This window comes from Phoca vitulina, unplaced genomic scaffold (assembly GCF_004348235.1).
Source record: "Phoca vitulina isolate PV1807 unplaced genomic scaffold, GSC_HSeal_1.0 scaffold69, whole genome shotgun sequence".
NCBI classification, from domain to species: Eukaryota; Metazoa; Chordata; class Mammalia; order Carnivora; family Phocidae; genus Phoca; species Phoca vitulina.
Genome location: NW_022589772.1, coordinates 6,516,475 through 6,536,835, shown reverse-complemented (window position 1 = coordinate 6,536,835; position 20,361 = coordinate 6,516,475). Strand labels below are relative to the sequence as shown.

The following is a 20,361-nucleotide window of genomic DNA, read 5'->3' as shown; positions in this document are numbered from 1 at the left end:
ACTAGCAGGACCACTGATGGTGGTCGGGCACCATTTGTACGAACTTGATGGCTAGAACAGACTCTAAGTTGAGGCCAGCAGGTTACAGCTAGTGGGCCAAATCAAGCCAGGGGCCTGTTTTTGTAAATAAAGTTTTACTAGAACCAGCCATGCCCACTCATTTACATATTGTCTGTGGCTACCTTCAAGCTAAGATGGCAGTTGGATTACTGCAACAGAGACCCCAAAGCCTAAACTATTTACAGAATTTTACAGAGGAAGTTTGCCAACACTTACCTGGATCAGCATTCCCCAAGCAGTTCTACGGAGCACTGTGGTCCAGGAGATAATAACTTCGCTCTTAGGAAAGGGTTCTATAGTCATTTAGGACTAGAGAGTGCTGGATTAAACCAAATTAAACAGCCTTTTTTTTTTTTTCTTTTTTACTGTAGGCCATTTCAGATCCTTTCACATGCTAACATGCACTGAGAAGCTCTAAAAGGAGACAAAGGGTGCATTCCCCTTAACTTATTCGACCACTGGACTTCTTTTCCACAGCTCTCTTATTAATATCTTGCAAAATAGTGCTCCAAGGAATGGTTATTTGGGAAATGCTAGCTTAAACATTCACCTAACAGAAGTTTAAACTTGATAACTGACTCCTTGGATTATTTTTTCTAGTTGCAGAAAGTGAAAAGCTATGTAGTATGGTATTTAAGCATATAGACCATGGCTTTAGACAAACCTTAATCTTAATTAAGTCTCTACCACTTACTAGCTGTTGAACCTTGGACAAGTTATCTAATGCAATGAGCAGGACTGGCCACATAATTGGTGGGCTGTGGTGCAAAATGAAAAGGCAGGACCCCTTATTCAAAAGTATTCAGAATTTCAAAATAGCAACAGCAGAACATTACACCAATGGTTCCTTCTGAGCACGAGACCCGTGCACAGATTGTACACCCATGAACTCAGAACCCTGGTTATAAATGTCAATGTCCTTAACCATAAAATGTGGATAATACTTACTTCGTGGGATTATGGTAAGAATTAAATCAGAAATGTATATAAAGAGCCTAGTAAAGGGTCTGGCACAGAATAGGCAGTAATAAGTGACTTGTTTTTAATTCAAAAGCATTTATAGCCATATTCAATAATTACTTATTGAGTCTCTACTATGTGCCAGGCACCATGCTAGGTACTTAAGGTATTATGGTGAAGAATACAAGTAAGGTCCCTGTTTTCATGTAGATTATTGTTTAGTGGGAAAGACAGTGAAAAAATAAACAACACAAGTATAAATTGTGATAAGAGCTATAAAGCGAAAACAGGGTGCCGGGAAAGGGAATAATAGAGAGGATCTGCTTTAAATCGAGTGGTCGGGCAAGTACTCTTCTAGGAAGTGATGTTTAAGTTGAGATCTGAAGGATGAGAAAAAGCTCTCCACGAGAAGAGCGGGAAGAGTGTTCCAGGCAGAGAGAATAGCTAGTGGAAAGGCCCTGAAGTGGGAGAGAACATGGCATTTTTTTAAAAAAGATTATTTATTTATTTATTTGAGAGAGAGAGAATGAGAGATAGAGAGCACGAGAGGGAAGAGGGTCAGAGGGAGAAGCAGACTCCCTGCTGAGCAGGGAGCCTGATGTGGGACTCGATCCTGGGACTCCAGGATCATGACCTGAGCTGAAGGCAGTCGCCCAACCAACTGAGCCACCCAGGCGCCCGAGAACATGGCATTTGTTAGAAACTGAAAGCAGGCTAATGTGGCTTGAGTGTAGGGTCTGAGGAGAGTGATTCACAGTACACCTTGTAAGATAAGGTAAGAGTTTTAGATTTTATATGAAGTGCAATGAAAAGCTCTTGAAAGGTTTTGGGCACGGCAGTCACATATGTAATTGGTATTTTTAGAAGATCATGTTGGCTGCTGTGTGGAGGGGGGCCATAGATAAGCTAGAGTAGATGAGTAGGAGGCTATTTCAGCAGTGCAGGAAAGAGTTGATAGTGCCTTGTACTTGGGTGGTATTTGAGGATGTAGAGATAAATAAAGGAATTGGAGGCTTATTTTGGAGGTATAAATAATAGGCCTTGCTAATTGATTGAATGTGGAGGATTCAAGAGGAGAAAAAGAAATAAAGAATGACTCCTAACATTTTTCTGAGCAACTTGGTGGCACCGTTTAACTGAGATGAGGTGCCTGGGGAGGATTTTGTTTTTTGTTTTTTTTGTTTTTTGGAGGGGCAGCCATGTAGAAATCAAGAGCTCAGGTTTAGACATGTAAAACTGGAGGACCCTTTAAGATGTCCTAGTGGAGAGGGTGGTATGAGTTACAGTTGTTTGTATTGTTGTCTCGGATTCTGTGATTACGAACTCTTGGTGTCACCTCATTAGATTACCAGGAAATATTTAGAAAACATCTAAAAGAAAAATACCTAAACATAGGAGTCCATAAATATTATCACCATGGCAGACATATAGAGTCATGACTGCTTGTTGTAAAAGAACATGGTATATCAGAAAAGACACTGTGTGGGATTCCTCAACAAGATAATTTTATCGAGATGGAACATGTATTTGATCCCAATGAAGAGGGCTCCAGCTCCTCCCAAGCTGTGGTTCTTCAGGGATGTGCGGGGATTGGGAAAACGGCTGTAGTACACAAGTTCATGTTCGACTGGGCAGCAGGAATGGTCACTCCAGGCAGGTCTGACTATCTCATCTATGTACACTGCAGAGAAATAAGCCATATTGCTAACCTGAGTGCTGCCGACCTGATCATTAACACTTTTCAAGATATAGATGGACCAATCCTGGACATTATTCTTGTATATCCAGAGAAGCTTCTGTTCATTCTCGATGGCTTCCCTGAGCTTCAGTATCCTGTAGGTAACCAGGAAGAGGATCTTAGTGCTAATTTCCAGGAGAAGAAGCCAGTAGAGACCCTCTTATGTAGTTTTGTGAGGAAAAAAACTGTTCCCCAAATCTTCCCTGCTGATAACTGCCCGGCCTACAACCATGAAGAAGCTCCACTCTCTGTTAACAAACAACCTATCCAGGCAGAGCTTGTATGGTTTACAGATGCTGAAAAGAGAGCGTATTTCTTGAGTCAGTTTTCAGGTGCTGATGCAGCAATGAGGGTCTTTTATGAGCTTCGACAAAATGAAAGCCTTGACATTATGTCCTCTCTTCCCATCATCACCTGGATGATCTGCAGTGTCCTGCAGTCACAGAGACACGGTGACAGGACTCTTATGAGGTCACTTCAGACCATGACTGATGTGTATCTGTTCTACTTTTCCAAGTGCCTCATAACCCTTACAGGCATGTGGGTGTGGAAGGGACAAAGTTGCCTGTGGGGCCTTTGCTCTTTGGCTGCAGGGGGACCGCAGAACCAGCAGGTCCTAGTTCAAGTCAGTGACCTCAGGAGACATGGGATAGGAGTATATGATATCAGCTGCACTTTTCTAAATCACTTTTTGAAAAAAACTGAAGACGTTGTCAATGTCTACACTTTCCTTCACTTCAGTTTCCAAGAGTTCTTGGCTGCTGTGTTCTGTGCCCTGAAGAATGACAGCAACTGGATGGTTTTTGATCAAGTGGGGAAAACGTGGCAAGAAATATTCCAACAATATGGAAAAGGGTTTTCATCACTAACGATACAGTTCTTATTTGGCCTCTTACATAAAGGAAAGGGAAAGGCCGTGGAAACTACTTTTGGAAGAAAAGTCTCTCCAGGACTTCGAGGGGAGTTATTGAAGTGGACTGAGAAATAAAGAAAGGATAAATCTTCTAGATTACAGATGGGGCCAACAGACTTGTTCCACTATTTGTATGAGATTCAGGAAGAAGAACATGCAAAAAGGATAACTGATGATTTATAGTCAATTACATTGCTTCAACCTACCTACACAAAAATGGACATTCTGGCTATGTCATTCTGTGTAAAAAGCAGTCATAGTCACCTGTCAGTGTCTCTGAAGTCTCAGCACCTACTTGGATTTGAGGAGCCAGAGCGAGCCTCCGCATTCATGCCACCAGCCTTGACACTTAATCAGTGAGTATGTTAATGTCTTTTCTCCGGTATTTTGGCCTTCAGAAAAAAATAGGCATTCATGTTTATTTCAAGTATTCAGGCACATGATCATTTGGAGCATTATTGATAAATAAAATGAATCATCTCCACTTTCCCTATTTTATGTCCGTCACCCCAATAAGGATTTATTGACTATCTATCACATATTGAACACTAGCGTTGGTAGACAATGAGGGAAAGTTAACATTTCTGAGCACTTACTACGTGCCAGGCACTGTGCTAGGTACTACAGATATGTGGATTAGTCTCCTCCGTCACTCTGCGAATGTGCTCTATCATTATAAAGTGTTGTGAGCATGTAAGTAATCAAGATTATCATTGAGGACTCTGATATTTTGGTGTCTATGACTATTCTAAAAAAGGTGGTAAACTTAACATTGAATTGGTCATCACTCTCCCCTACATATACTTCATCACTGAGACCTCAAAGAGCTCCAGGTTGGTAAGGGTCAGAACTGCACTCCTGTGTATATTGCCCTAAAGCCTGGGCTTTTTCCATCAGGCTTGCACCTTCACAAAGGGTCCAGAGCTTGCACCTTTACAAAGGGTTCAAAGAGGCTTAGGTAAACCACTTAAATAATACAGATCCTGTATACTAAAAACAGAGTTCTACTGACTTATTGACTAAAGCAGCCAAGAAGATTTATACCTGTGTTATCTAGAAAATGCCACTGGTCATAAGTCTGTTCTCAATACTTGGGTTAAAATGAACATTGCTGGGGTGCCTGGGTGACTCAGTTGGTTAAGCGTCTGACTCTTGATTTCCACTCAGGTCATGATCTCAGGGTTGTGAGATCGAGCCCCACATTGGGCTCTCTGCTGAGTGTGGAGCTGGCTTAAGATTCTCTTTCCCTCTGCCCCCCCCCCAACTTGTGCATGTGCTCTCGCTCTCTCACCAAAAAAAAAAAAAAAAAAAGGACATTGCAATTCTTTAGTTGTGGGACCACCTGAGGGGTAGGGGACCTTGAGAAGAAGAAATTGGGCAGAGAGCTGTACTTGGGGAGTGAGTTAACCCAAGTCTTTTCTCTGATAGTTGTATTTCCTCATTGGGCAGTAGCATAGAGATAGAAATGACCATGGGATATGTGTGTTTGAGGGAGGTGGGAGGGGGAAGGGAAGTGCAGCAAGAGTTGTGTTTGGGATTAGCGTGGAAGGGGTAAGAGAAGTTACATGGACTTAGAATTACAAAGGACCTTGGCTAGTGTCTTGACAAATTCATGACAGTTTCAATCCAGATGTATACTGTAAAATAAAATAATGGACAAATACATTGAGAATTTTTAAACACTGATGGAAACAAAAAGGGGCTTCTGATTCATTCTAGATTTCCAGAAAATCAGCCTTAAATGGAGTCCCTATCTTAACCCTATTGCCTTTATCAGAGGGTTAAACTTTCTTCAAAATTTAACCCAAAATATTCCTATCATAAGCATGTTGACTGAGATTTTACTATTGAACTTTTCTAGTTTTTTTTTGTTGTTCAAACATAATTAACATGCAGTTTCAGGTGTACTGTATAGTGATTCAATAATTATATACAGTTCTCAGTGCTTGTTAAGGTAAGTGTACTCTTAATCCCCTTTATCTATTTCACCCATCCTCCACCTACCTCCCCTCTGGCAACCACCAATTTGTTCTATTTAAGAGTCTGTTTTTGTCTTTTTTTCTTTGTTCATTTATTGCTTAAATTCCACATATGAGTGAAATTGTGTGGTATTTGTCTTTCTCTGTTTGCTTTCACTTAGCATAATACCCTCTAGGCCCATCCATGTTGTTGCAAAATGGCAAGATTTCATTCTTTTTTATGGCTGAGTAATATTCCATTGTATATATTTGCCACATCTTCTTTATCCATCCATCGATGGACATTTGGGTTGCTTCCATGATGTGGCTATTGTAAATAATACTGCTCTAAACATATGGGTGCATATATATTTTTGAATTACTGTTTTTGTTTTCTTTGGGTGTTCCTCAAAAAAATTAAAAAGAAGGGGCACCTGGGTGGCTCAGTCTTTAAGCGTCTGCCTTCAGCTCAGGTCATGATCCCAGGGTCCTGGGATTGAGCCCCACATCGGGCTCCCTGCTTGGCGGGGAGCCTGCTTCTCCCTCTCCCTGCTGCTCCCCACTACGTGTGCTATCTCTCTGTCAAATAAATAAATAAAACCTTTAAAAAAATTATAAAAAAATAATTAAAAATAAAAGTACCATATGAACTTTTCTAGTTTTCAATTATAGTTAATTCTTCTATTAGTACTGACAACCAAGAAATAGTTATATTATAAAGATAGCTTGGGCAAGTTACTTGACTTCTCTGAGCATCTGCAAAATGGTGATTAAAATATCCATCATTGTTTTGAGGACCAGATGATTTGTCTATGTAAAGTGCTTACCTTGGTGCCTGGCACACAGTAACATGGCTTGGGCTTTGAAGTCAGACAGACCGGAGTGCTGACCTCTGTTCTGTTCCTACCATGTGACCTTAGGCAAATATCTTTTTTGTGCCTTAATTTCCTTATCTGCAAAATGGGGTAATACCTCTTAAGGATTTTAGAAGAGGTGAATGAATACTAGTATGGTGACAGAAGCCAAAATTAACCTTTTACTTAAAATTTTGTTTTTAACTATTTTGTTGTAAATTATTTTTGCTTTTTCATCTCTTTTAGGTCCTTCCAGCTGTGCAATTTGCCAGTGTCTTGGCTACACGTGCTCTCCCGAGCACGGCGTAATCCATACTGTAAAATCAAAGACCTGAAGTAAGTTGAACTTTGCTTTAAACACTTAGGTATTTGCAAGGTAAAGATGGGGTTGCTGGAAACTGCACTGATCAGACCTGAAAACAAAATATAACTAGTGCTCAGCTTCTCCACAGTGGAACAGCAAATGAGAAGATATGCTACGAACCTAGAAGGGGTAGAGAGTCGGGCACAGATCCCTGCTGGCCCCTCCAGCCTCTTCCCCTTTTGTATGTGCTATTTTTGCTGCAGGAGTAGGTGGCAGATTAAAGCATCTAAGAGATTTGTGTCTGGTGCCCCTCCTGGACCTACCCCCCGCTTCTCCTTCCAGATTCCCACCGTCGTCCTCCTTGGTTTTCTTTGTTGGGTCCTATCCCATTCCGTGCAGCTCAGTGATCTTTTTCTCTCCCTCCATGTCTCACCCCCATCCCCTGTAGTTACTCCCCAAAGTGCCATTGCTCAGAAGCTCCCCACCCCCGGCCTGACCTTCATTTCTTGCTCACTCTCAGGTGTCTTGTCAGCTTGTCAGTCAGCATCAGGAGCACAAAGGCACAAGCCCCCTTGTTTCCAAACCCCTCACCGCATAGATCAGTGTCTGTTCTCCTTCCCTTCTGTCCCAGAGGAAGAGGCGGCCTTTCCAATCCTACCCAAGCCAGTAAATTCACTTTTTTTATTTTTGTAAGCATTTAATTATTTCATTTTACACAACACATAAGTACATAACGATCTAAAAGCCCTCCACCCTACTGTCCCAGACCCCACCCCACTTTATATCCCCAACACCCCACCTCCTGCTTACCATCCCCTGACCCTGATGATCTCACCCTCCCTAGGTAATACCTTGTTTGCTAAATGTCTTTCCAGACCTTTTCTATGCTTTTTGAAATATCAATCTATAACATAAGGCACATATAAATCTATAATATACATATCATACATATGCAGAGTTACAGAACTTTGGGGGGTTTTGTTTCACACACACAGAACTGGCTGTTGTATTTTTTCATTGAATAGTACAATGGACATGCCTCCAATACAGTATGCAGGGTCTATCTCCTTCTTTTACACATTGTGTATTTTCAAGCTTTCTTCAGCTGTCTCCTTCCCCATGGTTCAAGTTTCTCCCATATTCCAAAGAACCCTCTCTCAGCCCTGTATCCAACTCCACTCCTTCCCTTCACAGCCAGAAGTACTCGAAGAGCTCGCCCTGACTGCACTTCCTTGCTTCCTGTTTGTAGACCTAAAGGATTTTCTTAGGGATGGCAAATCTCTGCTGTGTTTTAAGCCCAGGGTTAACTGTAGGCCTGTTTTGAACGTTTCTCACAATATAACTTGATCAGAACATGAAAAAGCTTCCCATCCAGTTCATTCCTGGAGACTCTTGGGATGCAGGAATCCTCACTATACCCATAACTCTCTGATACTCCTCCCCAGCCAGTTCCGACATTTTCTTTGACAGTCTTTGGTTTGCAGCTGCTCTTCTGGTGCCAATTTCTGACTTGGAAATAATCTGGTTGCCCAGAACAGGAACCCGCTCAAGTTAGCTTAAAGAAAAGGGGATCTGTGTAGAGTGTATTTTCATGCAGCACAATCGCAGGAAGTAGAAAAGTGGTCATGCCACCACTCTCTCCATCTCTGAGGTTGCAGGATCAACTCCTGTGCTGCTTCTCTGTGCCTTATCTGCTCCCTGGGGCCTCATTCTGACATCCTCTAAAAGACATTTGACATCAATAAAGCACACAGTTCTGCTCCCTGACAACCAGGACCAGGCCTTGGCTGTGGCCTCAGCCCCAACTCCAAATAACCCACTGTTTCCTTACCCAACACCACCCTGACTATGGAATCTGCCTCTCTGTTCACATTCTCTAGTGTGAGAACCTGTTTGGCTCAGGATGGGTCAGGTGTCCACTCCTGCTCCAATCATACACAGCCTAGGTGGGGAGAGGGGTGGGTTGCCATAGACATGGCTGCTCAGGTCCACCAGATACTTGGGTTGGGGAGGGAGACACATACAAACAGAAGCTACAGCACTTTTGGGGTGTGGAATGCTAATGCTCTGGAACACAAAGGGCATCAATCAAAACATGTCTCTCCCTGCCAATCTATACCCTCTCCACTTCCCATCCCACCTCCCTCCCACTCCCTTAGCCCCATTCTCCCATTCATCCCCTCCCCCCACTCCACCCAGTTTCCTCCCTCACCTTGAAAATTGATTTCCCACTGGTATATGTTTTTGTTCAGGGGCTTCACATTTCTAAAATTACTGAGGGCTTTGCAGCCAGATTCCCCTCCCACAGCGGAAGCAAATTTCCCTCCGTGAAAAATTCACAGCTTTACACCAAGGGCAGTCCCAATCCCCAGGCCTGCGAAACATGGGAGGTCTTCTCTGCTGATGGGGTTCAGGGTCTCTCCTGTCTCTTTGGGATTCTTGAAGGTGTGTTCCCTGGGACCCCCCATCAGACCACGAGCTAACATCAGAGGGCTTCCAGTGGGGAGATGTCTGAGATGGAGCTCCTGCTGTGAATGTTACTGCTGGTGGGGATGGTGCGGGCACAGGTGGGAAGGGGGATGAGGGGCATGAGTAGGAATATGTGAATGAGGCAGGGAGCTGGACAGGGAGGGGTGATGGTGTGACTGTGGACCCAGGCTTGAGGGTCCCAGAGAAATAAAACATGGCTGTTTCCACTGACCTGAGATCTCCCTCCCTCTGCCCACCAATGGTGTAATTTTTCTGCTCCATGGCTCCAACCAGGGGCATGAGGCCTCCACCCAGCTCCTTTGCGGCTTCTGCCCCCAGTGCATCCTTCTGTCTTCTTCTTCCTCTTCCTGTGGCACCAGCAGCAGTAACAGAAGTAGCAGCAGCTTGGGATTCCTCCTCCTCCTCATGGGCCCCTTCTGTCCCAGCCCCACTGGCAGTGGCCAGGCCTGGCTCTGAGGCCTGGCCCTGCTCCCCGATACGCCCCAGCTGTTGGAGATAGGAGAGCAGAGTTGAGACCCATTCTGGGGACGGGGCAGGGAGATGGGGTGGGGATCAAGTAGAGATAATCTTACAACCTGGAAGAGCTTCCACCTCAGGAGGTCCCGTTCCTTCTGTGTCTCCACCAGGTTTGCGTGTGTCTGCCACAGCCGGAAGGCTGACTCCTTGCGCTCCATCTCCTGCTGCGCTGTGAGCATCTTTAGGTCTGTGGCCAAGGTCTGTGCAGCGGACTTATGCATTCTGGCAAAATCGCGCAGCCACTGTACCCTGTTCTTGTGTAACTGGCTCTGCCTGTGGGCAATGCGCACGCCCAGGGCCAGGCTGCTCCAGGCACAGGCGTCTTTGGCCTCGCTGGGCACCGCGCTGTCCTCCAGGATGGCCCTGAGCTTGTCCTCTACCTCCTCCCAGGACAGGGATATATTCTCGAGGTAGAACTCAGGGCCTTTCGTGTGCCCGGCCATCTTCTCATTGATGAAGGCCACCACATTGTTGTGCTGGAACCCAGCACTGGGGTCGTCAGGTTTCAAGGACATGACGACTGAGCACCTTAGGGGTTTGGTTGTCCCTGTGGGATGAATCAACCAGTTGTCCACTCTGCAGGGTCCCTCCCCGCCCCCCTGGCCCCCCATCTCCCCTGGCCACCTCACCGCCTGCCCCACGCTCCCCCTCGCCCCCCTTGCTGACCCCTCACCCCCCATCCCCCACTTGCCCCCCGTCCCCCCACTTGCCCCCCGTCCCTCACCCCGGCCCCCCCAACACGCCGCCCCCAGTCTCCACCCACCTGCTGCCCCGCCCTTTCCCTTCCCCCCTCAGACCCTCTTAAAGGCCCTCTGACTGGCTTGCCCCACCCCCGTACACCTCCCACCAAACCTCACCTCCAATGCTGGGGCCAGATAGGGTGCCAGCTAACCACGCCTACCGACTAAGCCCAAAGAGCGCACCTTTCCCTCCGAGGACTCCGGGGGGGAAAAGGAAGTCTTGGGACCAACCCTCGAGGCTTTTACTCTAGGACTGTTCCAACTTCCAGAGACAGTGGGGGTGGGAGGGAATTTGTGAGAAAGGTTCCTCCCAAACTCCAGGACCTAAAAGAACCCGCTACATTGCTGAAAGTCGTTGACGTTGGGAAACAACAAGAGTGGTTAGAAAAGACTTAGAATCGAGAACGTGAAGTATTTATAATCAAGTACAGGAAGTTCCACCCCCCTCCATGATGGTTTGTCCCACGCCAGGGGGCCCTTGTGTCCTAGAGATGGAATGTTCTAGAACCGTCACTGGCTTTCCATACCCCTCGGAGGAAGAGGGTGGAGCCTGGAAACGGCTTCGTCGCCCATTGGCTCAGCACTGAACATTATAGTCGCCCCAAACCGTCTTAAATTCTGGCCATTTCATCCCGAAACCATGCCTCGAATCTGTCCACCTTCACACCCCAGCCACCCTAGTCCGGCTCCCCCTGCCTGTATATCTTCTTACCCCTGCAGCCCTCTGATATCCGGTCTGTCTCCTGCCTACCCTGACGTCAGAGGGATCTGAGCATGTCAGTTTAAACCTCCAATGGCTTTCTGAAGCCTACTGGAAAAACCAGACAGACTTAAGGTTTAATCCTACTTTGCCACTTACTAGATGACCTTCTGCTATAATTGAATCTTAGTTTCTACCTATGGGCCTACTGTGAGTACTGAGTAACAAAGTGCATGTAAAGTTGATGTAATGTTTTCTATGATCGCATTTTTGTAAAATATACAAATTGTGTGTGTGTGTGTATGTGTATGTTTCTATGATCTTGAAGAAGGGAATGGGGGGGTATACACTAGACTCTTAACATTGGTTATCTCTGGGAAGTGGAACTGGAGAGGAGGTCTGGAAAAAGTTTTTATCTTTTTAAAATACATATTTCTATGATTGCATTTGTTACAAAAACATGTATTTCTATATGTATGCATGCATTAAAAATCTGAAAAGTCATGTACCAAAATGTTAACGGTGGTTATTTTGGGGTGGTAGGAATATAGTACTAAAAAAACTTTATATTTTTCTCTATTGTAGAAATTATTTATAATAATCATGTGTTTTAAAAAATTTTTAAACTATTTTTTGATAACTTATGATCATTGTAAATAATTTTTAAATATCCATAAGGTGAATGCATCTCTATAATCTTGCCCTTCCCCAACCTAAAAGATGACTACTATTGATAGTTTGATATATATCCTTCTAGTCTTTTAATATAGGCCATAGTAAATACAGTTGACCTTTGAACAACACAGGATTTGAACTGTGGAGGTCCACTTATATGTGGATTTTTAAAATAAATTCAGTACAGTACTATAAATGTATTTTCTCTTCCTTACGATTTTCTTAAATAAAAAAAACATTTTCTTTTCTCTAGCTTACTTTATTATTATTGTAAGAATACAGTATGTAATACATATAACCTTCAGATATGTGTTAGTTGACTATTTTACTGTTAAGGCTTCTGGTCAATAGTAGGCTATTATCAGTTAAGTTTTGGGGAAGTCAAAAGTTATAGGCAGATTTTCAGCTGTGTGGAGGTCAGAACCCCTAACCCCTGAGTTGTTCAAGGGTCAGCTGCAATTGGCAGGTTCTCAAACAAAGCATCCTCTCACTTGTCTTCCAGCCTTTGCCCAGGCTGCTCCATGAGTGCCCCATGTCCCTGGGCTCCTCCTGTTCTCCCTGCTCCCATTCTCTTCATCCACCTAACTCCTGTTCAATTTCTCTTCCCCTTTCACAACAGCACTCAAATATTTCTTTCTCTTGTGTTTCTTGGTCCTCCAAATCCCACCCCAAGCTAGGCAGAATTGTGCTACCTTTCTGTGTCCCCATGATACCGTATGCATACCACGTGCAGTACCTTTCAAGGCCAGGTCTGGGTCTGAATTATTTTCGTGTTTTCAGCATCTGGCATAGTGGTAAGCACCCAATAAATTAATTGTTGAGTGTATTGAAAGAATTCATTACATCAGTAAGGTACAAACAGATACCTTTAAAGAGAGTCCTATTTTCTTTCTTCTCTGAAATGTCTTTTTCTCCACACAGACTGATTTTCTGCCACCTCACAGCTTCTTGTGGTAGGACCTCTCTTTAGCATTTAAAACTAACCAGTATTTGACAGATACGGAGTTTGTAAAAAATACCCTGGAAGATTCAGGAATGAAGCTTCTGTGTGAAGGATTAAAACAGCCAAACTGTATCTTACAGACATTGAGGTAACTGATAGCAGGAGAATTTGTTGTCTATGTTTGTATCATTTTTGGTCCATTTCTGTTTGCACGAGGGGGAGGGCAAAACATGCACAAGATAATGAGGTCATTCTCTGAAGGTTGTACCGACACCTTATCTCTCCTGCTTCTTGTGGGGCACTGGCAGTTGTTCCAGTACCAGTCGGTGGCTCACTGATCTGGAGTTTAGTGAAACCAAATTGGAAGCTTCAGCTTTGAAATTGCTTTGTGAAGGCTTAAAAGATCCAAATTGCAAATTACAGAAGCTCAAGTAAGTTGTAACTATTAGTTTCCTTGCTGCAAGAAAAAAAATTTAAATATGCAACTGAAGATGGATGTTGTGTGATCAAAACACATTCTGAAGAATCATGGAGAGGAAGAATAAAAGTGACAGTCTCTAAAATTGTTCCTGTGCAACAGGTTTAGGAAAAGAATTTTCTTTGTGGGTGACAATAACATCAATGACTATAATAATAACGCATACTTTTTGAACAATCACTTTGTGTTGAGCATTGCGCTGGCTGCTTTGTATCTGTGATTTCCTTTAATTGTAAAACAGCTCTGAGAGGTTTCAGATTATTATCTCTGTTTTAGCAGATGAGGAAATAGGGACCCAAGGTCATAAGACCAAATAACATGGCAAAGGCACAATTCAGAACCCACATGTATCTGACTTCAAAGTCCATGGTAATGATTTTAATAAAAAAGTTTATCATATATGTATTAGGGTTGTCCAGAGAAACAGAACAAATAAGATGTATATAAATATACAGTTGACCCTTGAACGGCACGGGGGTTGGGGCGCCAACCCCACCCCCCACAGTCGGAAATCCACGTATAACTTTTGACCCTCCAAAAGCTTAACTACTAATAGCCTGCTGTTGACTGGAAGCCTTACTGATAACATGAACAGTTGACTGACACATATTCTGTATATGATATGTATTATATACCACATTCTTGTAAGAAAGTAAGCTGGAGAAAAGAAAATATTACTAAGAAAATCATAAGGAAGAGAAAATACATTTACACTACTGTATGGTATTTATAAAAAAAAAATTCGTGTTTAAGTGAACCCATGCAGTTCAAACCTGTGTTGTTCAGGGGTCAACCGTATAGAGATTTATTTTAAGGAATTGGCTCATGTGGATTAGGGTGGCTGTCAAGTTCAATATTTGCAAGGTAGGCCAACAAGCTGGAGACACAGGGAAAAGCTCATGTTGCAGTTCAAGTCCAAAGGCATTCTGCTTGTGAGAATTCTCTCTTCTTCCCCGGGAGGTCAGTCTATTTCTATAAAACCTTTCAACTGATTAGGCAAGGCCCACCCAAATTATGGAGGGTAAATTACTTTACCCAAAGTCCCCGATTTAAATGTTAATCTCATCTAAAAAATACCTTCCCAGATACATCTAGGATAATTTTTGACCAAATATCTAGATATATGACTTGGCCAATGTGACACAATTAACCATCGCAATATATATGTGGGTTTATTTATTTATTTTTTTTTAAAGTAGACTTCACACTGAGCTCCAGTGGAGCTCAGTGCAGGGTTTGAACTCATGACCCTGGGATCAAGACCTGAGCTGAGATCAAGAGTCGGACGCTTACCCGACTGAGCCACCCAGGCGCCCCTATATGTGGGGTTTTTAAAAGCAAAAGCTCTTTAACATTAAAGCTTTCTAAAATTCACTTTGAAACTCCTTTTTTTCCCCCCAAATGCCTCTTTTTTAAAATTTCTAAATTGGGGAGATATAGACATGTGTACTTATGAGCCCTCTTCAAGGCTAAGGTTGGAGCCTGGTAACTCAAGAGGAAATTGAGGACTCAAAGATTGTAGTATATATCATAGAAATTCTTGAAAGTGATGGAAGAAAAAGTTGCTGGGATTCAAGAAATTAGACTACTCAATATGGAGAAACAAAGATTAAGAAGACAGGAAGGTCGGTAAAAACCACTCTTTGTCCCAAAGAAGGAATATTACATGGATGATGATGGTGGACTGGATCTCTAAGGATGGAAAATTAATGAATAATGAACTTTTTAGATCTTTTGACTATAAAGCTTATTAAAGATATTATGCCATTTCCCCCATGGGATTTGAAAGAAGCTGTGAGCTAGAATTCTAAATTCATGCAGGGAGTTAAAATGAGATGAGGTCATCTTGATATTTCCTCCCAACACTTTTTTGGAGGGGCGGTCAACACTTCCTGAGTTGCCACTGGGGGACACAGTGTTGTGGGGGCAAAGTACGATTCTCCCCTGGAGGCTTTGACGTTATCAAGGTTGGCAGTCTTGTATAGATGGGCCTTTATTTTCTTTGCGCGTGAGGTACTGTGGGTAGGGGGTGAGTAGGACAATAAAGCAGCCAGTTCTGTCTCTGTTCATCTCTCTTCCTCTCCAGGTTGTGTGCTAGCTTTCTCCCTGAAAGCTCAGAGGTTGTTTGCAAGGATCTTGCCTCTGTTCTCATTTGCAATCCAAACCTCGCTGAGCTGGACCTGAGTGAAAATCCCCTGGGGGACACAGGGGTGAAGTATCTTTGTGAAGGTCTCAGACATTCCAACGGTAAAGTGGAGAAGCTAGAGTAAGTTTCTTAGAACTGTCTGGCATCATCTTAGGACTATTGAACTTGGCAAATGCCTGCTTCTGTGCCAGGATCTGTGCTTGGGCTTGGCAGAAGTTGTTTCACCCAATTCATTCCTTCCAATAACCATATAAAATGGATTTTTAATCCCCATTGTACAGATGAGGAAACTGAAGATCACAGGGAAACATGACTTGTCCAAAGTCACATCACTCAAAAGTGGTATAGTCAGGATGTGACTCCAAAATTTGTCTCCACATCTCCTGCTCTTTCCAGTATACAGCCATCTTGCCTGTTTACAGGAATGACACTACTTAAATATTCAGAATATTTACAATGCACCCAACACAGCCCTAGATGTGGGTAGAGTTATCAGAAGGACAAGTGACGAGGCTGCCCTTTAGGACACACAGATATGAACCAATTGGAGAACAACACAATTCAATGTGTAATGAAGTGCCCAACACTGTGGAATCATTTAGAAATGCCAGATGAGCCCAGGGAAAGGTAGGAGGTCACTGTGGGCTGGAGACCTCAGGAAGTGGCTTTGTGAAGGAGGTGTGCCAGGAGCTGGAACTTGAAGGGAGGCTAGGAAAACATTCTCAGAAAGCTAAGAGACAGCAGTGGCTGATTTTACTTCTCCTTTTCTTGGTAGCTTGAGTAGCTAACAGATGCTAGCTGTATGGAGCTCTCTTCCTTCCTGCAAGTGAGTCAGCCTTTAAAAGAGCTGTCTGTGTTTGCCAATGCCCTGGGGGACACAGGAGTACAGCATCTCTGTGAAGGTCTGCAGCATGCAAAGGGTATTCTCAGGACTCTTGTGTAAGTGCTTATCCTTGTTCTCACGGGCCTTGGCACTTGAGATGCAGTGGGACTCCTTGGTTAACGGCCACCTTGGTATCCCCATTCCTCCAGGCTTTCTGAATGTTCCCTTTCTGCAGCTTGTCGTGAGTCCCTTGCCCGAGTCCTGAGCTCCACCCAGAGCCTGACAAGGCTGCTTCTAATTAATAACAAAATTGAAGACTTGGGACTGAAATTGCTGTGCGAAGGATTAAAACAGCCTGACTGTCAGTTAAAGGATCTGGCATAAGGATCGTGGACTATAGCCACAGGCAGAGTTTCCTGATGTTTCAGCAACTCTTAAAATTAAATGAGTATTTTTTGGCCTGGTGATCGAATCTCCAAGGAAGCAATAAATGAAGAACCAAATAATTTAGGGAGTAGAAATGTTCCCCTCTCCACAATCTCTGCTTGGCCCTGGCCCAAGGGATTTTTTTTTTCACACGATACTCTGAGTTTCTAATGTGTTTTTCTAGTGGGCCAACAGAATTCCTAAAGTAACTCAGTGCAGATGAAATGATGCCAGCCTTCTCTACCTTACTTCCTGGCAGATTGTGGACCTGCCGTCTGACTGGAGAGTGTTGTCAGGATTTGTGCAGTGCACTCTACACCAATGAGTACCTAAGAGACCTTGACCTCAGTGATAATGCCTTAGGGGACGAGGGTATGCAGGTGCTGTGTGAAGGGCTGAAACACCCCTCTTGCAAACCGCAGACCTTGTGGTAAGTGCACAGCGACTCTTTGCTCACTGGGCTCTTGTTCCAGGCTCTATATGAGATGGAGGGTCATTGTGGAACTTTCTTGAATCCCCAATTCCCCATAGGTTAGCAGAATGTCATCTCACAGATGCGTGCCGTGGAGCTCTTGCCTCTGTCCTCAACAGAAATGAGAACCTAACATCGCTAGACCTAAGTGGAAACGACCTCAAGGATTTTGGAGTGCAAATGCTGTATGATGCACTGATTCAGCCAATCTGTAAACTACAGACATTCTAGTAACTTACTATGGCGGGGGAGGTGGGAGGGAGGGGGTCAAGATAGACATGTGGGGTTTGATCATAGCCCACTGCAGTGAGGAAAGAAGAAAAACTGAGGGCAAGCCATGCCTAGGCAAAATATCAAAGTAAGTGAAATGACCAGTAGGCCTCCTCCTTGGGCACAGGGACAGGGCTAGAGGCAGAGAACAGGCAGCACTGGATCTCACTGCTAAGAGAAGCAGCATGGAAGAAGAGTGCCAGATCTAGATTCTGTTAGGTCTGGCTTCAATACTGGGTTTAGCATCACTAGCTACATAGCCATGCTTACTTAACCTCCCTGAACTTTTGTATCCATGTCTGTAAAATGGAGCTAATGCTAGTACCTGACTATCTGGTGTTGACAGGGGGATTGAATGAAGTGAAACTTCAGTTGCAAATGTACCGAGTACAACCTTTGGCACATAGGTGTGCTCCACGAATGTTAGATTCCTTCCCTTTTCTCTTCTCATACTTGCCAGGGGCCTTAATATTTACATTTGAGTCTTCAAGACTCAAGGAAATGAAGCTGTAATGATGCAATTATAGGAAGTGGAGGTCTTGACCCTTTCTGGTCAATGTCCATCTGCCAGCTCAGCAGGCTGGCATGACACACAAAGTTGCTCTTAATTAGGACACAGCTATGCTGTGTTGGCAGCTAACCAGTGACCAAATGGCCATTCATTTCTGGCATTCAGAACTGGAACACATAATGGAAAATAAAGGCCGAGTGCAAAAATTCCACATTTCAAAGCCAATTTGACGGATTGAAGTGTAAATGAAAACAACACAAAGGCCTGATTACAAGTCTGGCTGAAAGAGAAGCTGGTTCTCTACTAGCAGAGTGAAGTGTGTTAGTTTCAAAGGCTTGAAAGTGCGCTGATTACTGCCCAGAAAGAGAGAATCATTCAGGACATGATGAGCCTCAGAGATTTAGGGACCTCCACTCCGTGGTGTCTTTCTCAAAAGAGGTAACTGCAGTCTATATTGTCAACAGGTTGGAATAAGCTTAACGATCAATCCCAATGTCTCTTCAAATACTGAGTAATTTAATGTGGTAGCGCTCTATGGCGTGTATGCTTCAGCAAAGGTCTTAAGTGACAGCGAGGAGAAATTATTTTGTGATGGCATGCCATATTTGCTTTTTATTGTAAATTATTACATTGTTTCCTGTATCTCTTGCTCTTTGCCTTTTAACCAATGTGCTTCCATTGTGTTTTCAGGACAACCTTCAAACCCTTATAACTTGTCAGTCGACAAGTTGATAACAGTGTGCAATAATAGCTCAGAATACAAAATAAAGGACACACACACACAGAATAGACACCATCCACTGACCTCAAATCAATTTTGATTGTTAGAGTATATGTAAGACAAACTGTAATTAATAGAAATATATACTTACCCAAGTAAGGTGAAAGGAAATTATGGATGATTTAATGTTGTGGTGGGATTGAAAGGGGGTGTAATTCCAGGAGAGCCTTCTAAAAGGGGGAGTCTCAGCTGGAAATTGCAAAGACTGGAGGAAGAAGGTTATTTTCTAAGAGTTGCTGGAGTGTGGGGGCTGAATCTTATTCCTCATTGTATTCTCCCCCCCACCATAAAGTTCCTGGCTCAGCTTTGCATACAGTAAATACATATAGAAGACCCATTAGTAATTTAGAGCATCTGGAGGCAAGGAATGGAGACAGTTAATGACATGTTCAATAAAGACTGAGTATCTAGACATTCAGAAGGTCAAGGAATAAAAGAGGCTGTGGCCTTAGGGTGGCAGAGCTCACTTTCATTCATTCCACAAATTCTTGCTGAATATCTGCTATGTGCTAGGCAAGTGTGCCAGGTGCTAGGAGACAAGAGTAAATAAGACATAAGACAGTCTATGCTCTTCAGGGGCTAGGGGGCTTAGTGGTAGAGACAGGCACATAAACTGAAGAATACAATAGGGCGATCATGTGGTCTTAAGGGAGTCCTGGCAGGAGACAACTCACCCAGCCCAAGAGGGTCAGGGAAAGCTTCTTGGAGGAAGGACCACCTGAGTTAAGTCTCAGGACTATTAATAGCCAGGAGAAATGGGGGTAAAGATGAAGAAGGGTAGCCCACGCTCAGGAGATAGCATGAACAAGGTAGCCAGACAATAAACTGCATGGTTTATGGTACTTGATGGGGAAAAGGGTGGGAAATATCCGAGGAGTTTGCTCTTGCTGGAGCATAAAGTACAAAACAGAGTGTGTCAAGAAGACTAAGGGGGTAGGCAAGGCCTTGTATGCCATATGTGGTTAATAAGACCTGTTAGCAGAATTCTGAGTGAAAACTCAGTCATTGCTCTCTTTCTCTCACATACTCTAGTAGTGGTCCATTTCGAGGCCTCTCCTCATCTTTCCAAAACTGGTCCCCAAGATAGAGCCAGTTTTGCTTCCAAAGTTGGTTGGAGAGCCAGTCCACTGCTGCTCTGTTTCTCACTGCCACAGGGAGCTGATCTTAAGAACTGACCCTAACCAGTCCCACAGAAGTTTGGTTACTAGACAGTGATGCCCTGGCTGGTCTGGATCCCTGCTAGCCCTGCAGTGCCATCATACTTGGGCTCTGAGGTTACAGATATATTAGTCCACACATAAACATGCAACTGTTGTTCTCTAAAGTATTATATGTGTCAGGGTGGTTGGGTCTAGAGGAGCTCCTGGAATCAACCACAGGTGTATGTATATATGAGACGTGCCCTTGCCCCAGAAAGGTGTAGGCCCCTGAGTTGGGTCAGGGGCCCCACTTGAGCCTTTTTCTTTCATCAAGATAATTTTATTTTATGGGCCTTGGTACCTTTCCCAGGCACTGGGCCTTGGATAAAGGCCCCTAACTCACCCTGATGCATGTCCTAATTCTAAATTTGGAAAGAAGGGGTTGAGAGTAATTGGTCTCTTAA

At 43.8% G+C, this 20,361-nt stretch overlaps 1 protein-coding gene across 1 annotated transcript; it reads left to right on the top strand.

The window, feature by feature from the left end:
- Nucleotides 1-1,834: 1,834 nt before the first annotated feature.
- Nucleotides 1,835-20,093, top strand: LOC116624666 (NACHT, LRR and PYD domains-containing protein 12). Its single transcript, XM_032392768.1, has 9 exons — nt 1,835-3,733; nt 6,730-6,819; nt 9,904-9,991; nt 12,866-12,999; nt 15,416-15,595; nt 16,000-16,063; nt 16,260-16,414; nt 16,984-17,154; nt 17,256-20,093. The coding sequence occupies exons 1-9, from the start codon at nt 2,535-2,537 to the stop codon at nt 17,425-17,427; spliced, it is 2,253 nt and encodes a 750-aa protein (XP_032248659.1). The 5' UTR covers nt 1,835-2,534; the 3' UTR covers nt 17,428-20,093.
- The last annotated feature ends 268 nt before the right edge of the window (nt 20,094-20,361 follow it).